Genomic DNA, 8,647 nt, shown 5'->3' with positions numbered 1-8,647 from the left:
CCTTGTTGTACGACCAACGTATGATGCTTGACACGAGCGTACAAATGAGTTCACATAAAAGCTGGTGGTAGAACGTGGCAATTTGTCCTTCAAGCGGAATTCGATAGTGGAGCTAGAGTTGAAGCTCAAACACAGATTAGCAGCCATGTATGTGGTATCAAAAGTATAATTTAACTAGATGCTTAACTGAGAGAGCAGTGAAGGTATGCTCCCCTGACAATTTAGAGGGGGAAGTAATGCTCTTGGGGCACACATTCCTACAGAACGAATATCCTGAAAGGTTCCTTCCTACTCAAGACTATGGAATCCTTTAAGCACAAACCTACACAATGTTCTTTTGGGAAGAAGCCTGTCTATATGTTGCTGAACTAATTACCAGAAGGATCAGAAACCCTGTTGATACGGCATACATGGCTGCTAATCTGTGTTTGAGCTTCAACTCTAGCTCCACTATCGAATTCCGCTTGAAGGACAAATTGCCACGTTCTACCACCAGCTTTTATGTGAACTCATTTGTACGCTCGTGTCAAGCATCATACGTTGGTCGTACAACAAGGCATTTGTCGGACAGGAAGCGAGGACACAATCCCGTATCTCTGAGTGGTAGTTGGAAGAAACCAGGCTCAGGTGCAATTTCATCACATTTGGCCGAAACCAGCCACGTCATCGACAAAGAACAAGCCTTAACTATCATGTACCGCCTACCTCTGAACCGATCCCGACTGGTATGATTCAGACTAGTATCGATCTCAGAGGCGATTGGAATCCACAACTTTGCGTCCAAAAGAAACTTGTGTGACCTCTGAACTTGAAGTGGCCTGCGAAACTTCCGGTCCCACACGCCTGTCTGACAGTGAAGTCACAAACCTGATTCTGTGACCCATTCACCCAGAGCTCACTCAAACCCATTTCCTTTGAATTCTATTCCTCCAAAGTGTATGTAGCCCCGATTTTAACCTTTTCCACGTGATTTCTGGTGTCATATGAAATTGTGATGCATTAGCCAAGGGGAACAATTGTAGAAAACATGCCTTATTCACTGCCTTCATTGTTCTCATGACATTAGTATTAGTTGTTTATCCTGTCTTTGGAACTCCCAGCTGGCGCAAAATATAAGCAATCAACTTTCAGCTTAACTGTAATGTGTGATATCACATTATACTCCTGGTCTTGTCATAGTAGCCACGTCAGAATAACTCATTTCTACATCCTTTTGGCTGTCGAGGTGTGCAATCCTGATATGTACCACTTGCGTTAGCCAGGGATAACTTCGAGATTCAACCGACCTCTTGTTTATGAAATTCCTCAGCCGAGTGGGATACATGAGACGACTTCATGTCTCATTTGACACGACGCTCAGATTTCGACTTACGTCTCCTCGACACAGCGCACCACATTTTAGGTTTCTAAGACCCAATGGACGAGGGCTTCATTTTATGCTTTCGTTAAAACCGAGGTAATTTCAAGGCGAATATATCCCGTCAGTTATGTACAACCTGGTTTTCAGTTGGGACATTGTCTTGATGGAAGCTCGGTAAATTCCCTTGCTTGATGGATTTCGAGCTGGGCAAAACCGGCAGTGGGATATCGGAAATTCTTCGGAAACCTTATGAGTAGTGTGTTGTCACGTTAATTTATTTATTCTGATTTGGAAACGACACCACGGACATCACCTTATTTGCACCCTGATCCATTAGATTTTTCTACGACAACCATGCCAGTTTTTTCTCCCCTGGAAGCTAATAGACTCTTTGAAGGTCCTCTCTTGGAGGTGACTACTGCAAAAGTAAAGCCCTAGTGATTCGTTCAGTATTGGGAGAATCTACAGTTCCTGCTGTCTAATCATGAAATTCTGTCACGGAACAAGAAGTTTCTTGTTTGGGCCGAGCTTCCATGGAATTCTAAGTACTTGCTGTTGATACACTAATGTGATGAGGCGTAAGTTACCGTTTCGGTTTATTTTCCGGTGTTGTGTCCCATATCTTTTAATTAAAGCTGCTAAATTGTGTTCTTCCCCTCTGTCACACAACTATCTTTTGCTTCCACAGGTGCTGAAGGAGTCCTATTTTCCGTGTCATGGTTGCACCGCTGCGCTGAGCTCACGCGATGACCACTATCAAACGCGTTCCCAATGCATCAACGAGTTCGTCAACATCTACGGGTATAACCCACTGATACACACACAAGTTTTTATGGATCAGTATGCGGGAAACGTTTAACGAGAAAAGTGTCGTCCAAGTGACAGAACGATATGCATACTCCAATAAGATAACTTTCATCTCTGGATACAAAGCATACAAAATAGTGTTCATAAATATTCGACAAGATTTCAAAAAAGAAAAGAATCTCTCACAAAGCTTATGAGATAAAAATTTAAGCTACGTTTTATATTACGCCTTTTTGTTAGGGATGTTGTCGGTGCGAAAAGCTTGATGCACTATTTCGGTGGAAACGGTCATTGGTACACCACTCAGAATAGTGTTCACTTTTGTCCGAAATCCTGCGCATCAATCATGTTACCACCGAATTTCGAACACACGAAAAGTGAATGACTTTCAAAACGATTGTCAACTTATTCAGGATACCTGTGGTCCGTTTCTTACCATTAATAATTTGGTACCGCTTAAATGATCACTAATTACCTCTTAAAACGGGACCACCAGATAATACCTGGTGACGGTGAGATGGAGGATGATTGGGCCTAAACGTTAACACTCCCACTGGTTTGCTTTCAATGAAGGTTTTAACAGGTCCAATAATGTTGTTGTTACAAAATCTGGAAATAGAAGGCTCCTAGTTGCATGACCCAATGAGCGACCTTATCAGGACCTAATGAAATAACCTGCGGACACGTGATAATCTACGATTGTAGGTAAGCTTTTCAAGTTTCCGGCAGACTTTCTTCGATCCTGACTGAATTGGTTGATCAGCTTGAATTTTTGCATTTCACGACTAATCCTCCACTAGACAAAATGCTGTGTAACTCGATCGAGGACCAAGGTAATCATGCAATAATTGTCTAATAACACAGTGACGAACATTAAGGTTTTCGGGATCTCGTCATCAGGTCAGTACATATCTAATGGTTAAAATAAGGGCGAAAAATGATATATACTACGAAGATTGGTTAGTGAAACGCAAAAACGTGGAGAAACGAACGACTGGTTGTCTGCGCCTCCCCCCATTTCGCATCTAGTTGGATGCTGTGGGGCAGTGAAGAGGGCTGTTGAGTGACTTGGCCGGTTGATCGTCTAATAGTTCTTCGTGATATTCTCTTGGTAACAGCGATATTTATGGTCATGCCAGAATAAACGAAGGAATACATGAAACAAACGGAGATTGTTGATCATTTCGTATTGAAACCTAACCTACATTCTCGTTCGCCTCTCACAGATGAAAGCCGCACTGTGCTTTCTCAAAGAATCATCTTTATAGGGCGTGGATTTGGCTTAGCCTTTAGGTCAGTTTTGGCGTGGCTAATCTACCCGAGGCTTTGGCGATGGATTTGTCGATAAATTTATACACAATTCAAAAATCGAGTTTTTAGCTGCCAAACGAACCGCATTAACAAGTGATATTTGGGATGATGCAGTGACAAAGTTGGACCTGGTCAACTGGTACGGCTTGCTTTTCACCTAGAGGCTATTCATAAGCTTTATTAGTGATATGAGGAGGCATACTTGTGCTACCCCTGAGAAACCCTTTACAGAGAAGTAAACTCCCATCAAAGACCATTGTCCCCTGGTGCACAAATCCAGGTTAAAGTTGATTTCCTTTCAGCTGACGACAACTGAGTGGGAAAGGTAAATGTTTGAATGCATGAAAGGCTCCACATCAGAACACCGCTACTGAGACTCTACACTCGCATAAACACCCACTCATCTTGCATCAGGAAGTTCAGATTCCTGAATATAACCCTAGAATTTCCGGAACCACTGAGACCCTAAAACTCCACCAAAATCTCAGTGGGGAAGCCGGCAGGCATCCATGTCAATCAACCATTCAGCAAAAGCCGATGAGTGTTCAGGCACGCCACAGAAGCACGACCGAATACGATCAGCGTTTAGGCATTTCATAGAAGGTGTTGGTGGGAGTTCATTTAACGCCTATCAGACAGCCTAAATCAATGTCGGAAAGTGCTCCTTAAATAGCGCGGAGCCGTTGTAAATTTGCACTTGCACGCCTCGCGTGTTGCAATGAAACTTTTGCGTTCCTTGTCGATTCGTTCTTTTTCTGGCATCAGGCATTGCAGCGGGAACAGCAGTCAGATAAGACATCTTGCTTCGCTATCCGTTTTCCTCTATGTTGGTCGGCATTTGGCCGAACTAAGCGTCTTCTTGTTGTTCACTTGGGAATTACCTGCTTGTTTTCATTGCGTCTTTTGCATTATCACTCTCTTCTTCACTTGATATAATAGAGAACTTAAGCCCCGGTGTCTGTCCTGTGTTTCTTATACGGCAATGGGTCACAGCAGAGTGGGTTTATATTCGACTCGGGTGCAGGCAGTACGCCACAATAAATCAACTGAGTGACTAGGAGAGAGTTTAGCTAGCGACGCCGATGCTTCCAGTGGTCTTCTCCATAACCGCTAAGCATGTGAAATTGAATTCTCCATCACCGTGTTAAAGCAGGCTAATCACGAATTTGTCTGGCACGCTGAAAGGTGAACCAGAATATCAAATTGTCAAGGCTCCAGTTCCATGGAATAAATCTTGTCTCCGTTCTCAACTTTCCAGCAGAATCTTATGTTTGAAATTGTTTCTGGGGTAGATCAGATCGAGAGCTTACAGTAGGCGAGCATTTAATCGGTCTGAATGATGTTTCAGCTGTTGTTAATAGACTAGAACTTGGCAGGGTTTGAAGTATCGCGTACAATAGCAGCTAAGTGAGTTAGAGTCACGAATGCTGAAGCAGTATCCATAGAGTTCTCCCAAACACGTTGGTTGAATAGCGTGCCAACGTAGACGTGAGACGATGTCTGTTCAGCACACCCAGTTGAAGGATATCATAAACGAGTGATCCGAGTGGATCTCACCTACTTAACTTGAAACTGAGTGTATCTCACCGCTTGCTTGCTCTTTGATGTCTGTGTCAAAATAAGCTTGCCTGATGAGCTAAAGGAAGGACAAAGTCGGTCATGGAGTATTGAAGAGTGTTCAGCAGTCTCATGTGCCAAGATAAACTTTTTTGGCACACCCCATGCACGCATACGTTACGCTTCGTTAACTAGACGAGTCTCAAATTTCACTCATTCCTCTACCTTAAGAAATGCTTTTTGAAAAGTCGAAGTTCTGTTGCATCATGGAAACGGTAAGAAGAGCAAAGAATATTTTCACAACTTGGTGACATTTTACCTAATCTGGCGACGGATTGAAATGGGTTCGGGAAAAGATTTACTTCTGTTCATTGTTTCCATGACTGGGCAAAAAAACTTTCAACGGTGTTTCGTATGACAATCGTTTAGCTTGACGGAAATGACGAAGATGGCGAAAAGACTTTTCACTTGGTAGCACAAGTGAGGCACTGAGACTTTGGAAACTTTTTGCACTGTAGACTAGGACTTTGATCTTAACTCCATATTCGTGACTGTAAAACAATCAGCTGAGGCAAACCATGTGGTTGAAAATTTGTGCTGCTCCCTGTCGGAAAACGATTGGACAGAATGTACATTGTGTTAGATGTTCTTAGTTAATAGTTGGTTTGTCAGAAAGTCGCTATTTTTACAAGGGTTCATGAACCACAAATCCATCCACCAATCCCTCTTCATCGCCGATAGTAGAAACTGCTTTCAGATTCAAACCACAAAGGCGTGAATTTCAAGATGTTAAGCCACATGACTGTGAATGTTTTCACTGGTATTTGTCTCATTCGTCCACCATACTTCTTCATCCTCCACCTTCAACTACCATATTCTGCGAAAATTCAACGCAGTCACGTGCACGGGTCAAGACGCTGTCGGGAAGTAGGATGCAAAGCACCTAGAGTTTTCGATACAAATGAACTCCGAGTACCAAACACAATAGATGCGTTGTTTTGATAGCAAAATGCAACGCACACAAACAGTGCGACAGAACAGCTTGCGGCTGACTGATGTACGAGATTTACCCAGTTCCACATTCACATTTTCATTGGTTACTTCAGCAGAAACTATGGGAATTATGCAGACCAAATGTGTACATGTTTAACTATCAGGGCGAGGTGACTCGAGAGCGCGAATTTACTGCCAGAAGGTCCGTGGTTCGAACCCGACCTCTTCCGTACAGCTTGCTATACTCTATGAACATTTATGAGGATGGATGTGTCTAAGCGGTCCAGATGCACCCGTGCACGGAAGTTATAAAGGATACATAAGGAAGGCTGGCTCTGGTGAGCACATATACCCTGAAAGCGAGTCAATTAACCACAATATCCTGAGCCCAGTGCCAGGAATAGTATGTGTAATCCAAATGTTCTGGCAACTTCTCTGTCTTTTTTGGGTTCTGAGATTCAAACGCCAAGGTTCCAAGAGTGTACATATAATGGGCCCCGCTCGGATGGAGTTTGCAAGTTGCAGCATTCAGTTGCTGCTGGGAAAATAACTCGAAAATGATTATGCTTCCAGCCTAAAGGGTTAAACCCAGAGGTCATGCATTTAGCTAGTTGTTACAGAAAAGACCTTGCTGATGTAATAGGACATAAAAACAGCAAACGGCCATCATCCATTTCAAGATTAGGTCGGGGGAGTTAACCATGCCGACGTAGTTCTACGCATTGCAGTTAGTACCACACACGTTTCGCGCATTTTCATGTGTGCACTCCAACCAGGTTGGAATTCGGGGACCGCAGAGCGATGTTAATTTGGAATTCGATAGGCCACACAGCCAAAAGCCCATGATTTCCATATAAACCGGGGAGAAGGACACCTGGAGTGCTTAGTGTGTATACCAGATATACTAGTGCCTCTAAACGTCCGCCAGTTCCATAATCTTACTTGGCTGACTGAGGTTGAACGGTATGCTGCATGATCTGAACCGTGTTTATCAAAGAATATCCAGCGAGTACAGTATACTGAATGGTCATTGCCTCGTGTACGTGTATGTCCGATTTTCCATTACCACGTTTTGTTATCTGAGAATATCAACTCTACATTGTTTGTGTAATTTCAACTAACAGTGGAGTTTATGTGGCTCGGTCCAAAGATATTACACGTTTTGGGACCGCCAGATCATTGAGCATCACAGCGTAGGAAAAATAGTTATTCAGCTTAGAGCATCCTGGACTTCCATGCAGATCTGTAAATAAATTCGAAAATTTTGAGATCCCGCAGAAGGGCCATCATCACCATCGGTAGTTTTACTTCAGAGTTCAACACTGGTGCTTTGCTGGCATAAGATCATTCCTTGTTTGAAAGCTCCATAAAAAAGGATGGGAAGGAATTAAGTTTAAGCCTACAACAATCATTTTGAAGTGCATTAGCCTCTAGACATTCATTCAGGCAATCTGGATAGAAATTGACAACAAGAACGCCACTGACATGGATTAGCAGCCATACCTTGCAGCGTCTTTAACCACGCACAGTGAGGACCACGTGGTCCTCATCCTGGAAGGCGATTCGAAATGACAACACCCAAATACTTCGTAATCTCTTTCATACCCCTGTGCTAGGTCAGGGGTTGACCATCTCTCTGCTTTCGGCACTTAGAATTGGATATAGAAAACAGCACCCTCTTCCGCAAACGATGGTTCGGCATGCAAAATACACGGCCTAACCAACACAGCTTCTGGTACTGGACACATTCCCTGATGAAAATCCCCATTGCAATCGTCGCACTAGAGATTCGTCTACACCATACTTCGCGAGTCACGATTCTGAGACAACAGTAGTTGAAGACTTGAAAACGTCCCTGTTGCGCTACCCGAAAAGTCCACGTCTTGGAGCCACCCAACAAAACAGTCCATACCCTAGCCTACTACTTGGATCTGTTGAAATTTAGGGACCACTTTGACACCCTAGGTTCCTTAAATTTGCTCCAAACTCAAGCAAATCTTTAGAGATTCATGCACTGACCCCGTCTGTCACACTACAGTCGGTACTAGTACAACTTCGAAGATACGTGCAGCGTCCCCCAACTTCTAGTACCTCTCCTTGGGCTGTAAGTGACGTGCGTGCCCAGAAGCATGATCTTACATTTTGTGGATGTACAAGTATGTACGACTTAGGACGCTATGTTAACTGTCCCAGTGGGATAACTACCCAGTCGCAGTCTGGAAGATATTGACTCCATCCCAGTGAGCACTGAGTTGGGCTCACATATTGAGATTGTGATCTTTGTGACACTGAGGCTTCGGCGCAATGTACTGATGAGTCTCGCTGAACGCATGCAGCCTGTTGTGAACAGCCTGAATCGTGTGTATCGCTTTCGCTTTATCCAAGAGTTTCAGAAAAATGTCGGTTACGAAATAAGAACTTAGAAAATAGTTGACTCGCCCCTGTATCAGTAATTGTTACCGTCAAATCCTGAAACGAGACTGTTCCGTCTAACTGAGGCCTTGCGCTCTTGCAGAGTCCATCGTTAGATACTGAGGCATTTTCTAAATATTTCTACAAACTGCTCTCCCAATTAACTCTCCAGTTGTCTGGTGCTTTTAGCTGGCTGACCTGACCTAC

General features: G+C 43.5%; 1 protein-coding gene across 1 annotated transcript in view; it reads left to right on the top strand.

The window, feature by feature from the left end:
• The window catches only part of T265_13609 (hypothetical protein), a gene marked incomplete at both ends in the record, with an annotated part of 26,773 nt that extends 24,554 nt beyond the window's left edge, over positions 1-2,219 (top strand). Inside the window, one exon of the mRNA XM_009169665.1 lies at positions 2,049-2,219. Coding sequence (XP_009167929.1) covers positions 2,049-2,219 — 171 coding nt within the window. The remainder of the gene's footprint in view (positions 1-2,048) is intronic.
• Between the last annotated feature and the right edge of the window lie 6,428 nt (positions 2,220-8,647).

Source organism: Opisthorchis viverrini (genome assembly GCF_000715545.1).
Source record: "Opisthorchis viverrini unplaced genomic scaffold opera_v5_83, whole genome shotgun sequence".
Taxonomy (NCBI): Eukaryota; Metazoa; Platyhelminthes; class Trematoda; order Opisthorchiida; family Opisthorchiidae; genus Opisthorchis; species Opisthorchis viverrini.
This window is presented reverse-complemented; position numbering and strand designations above follow the sequence as displayed.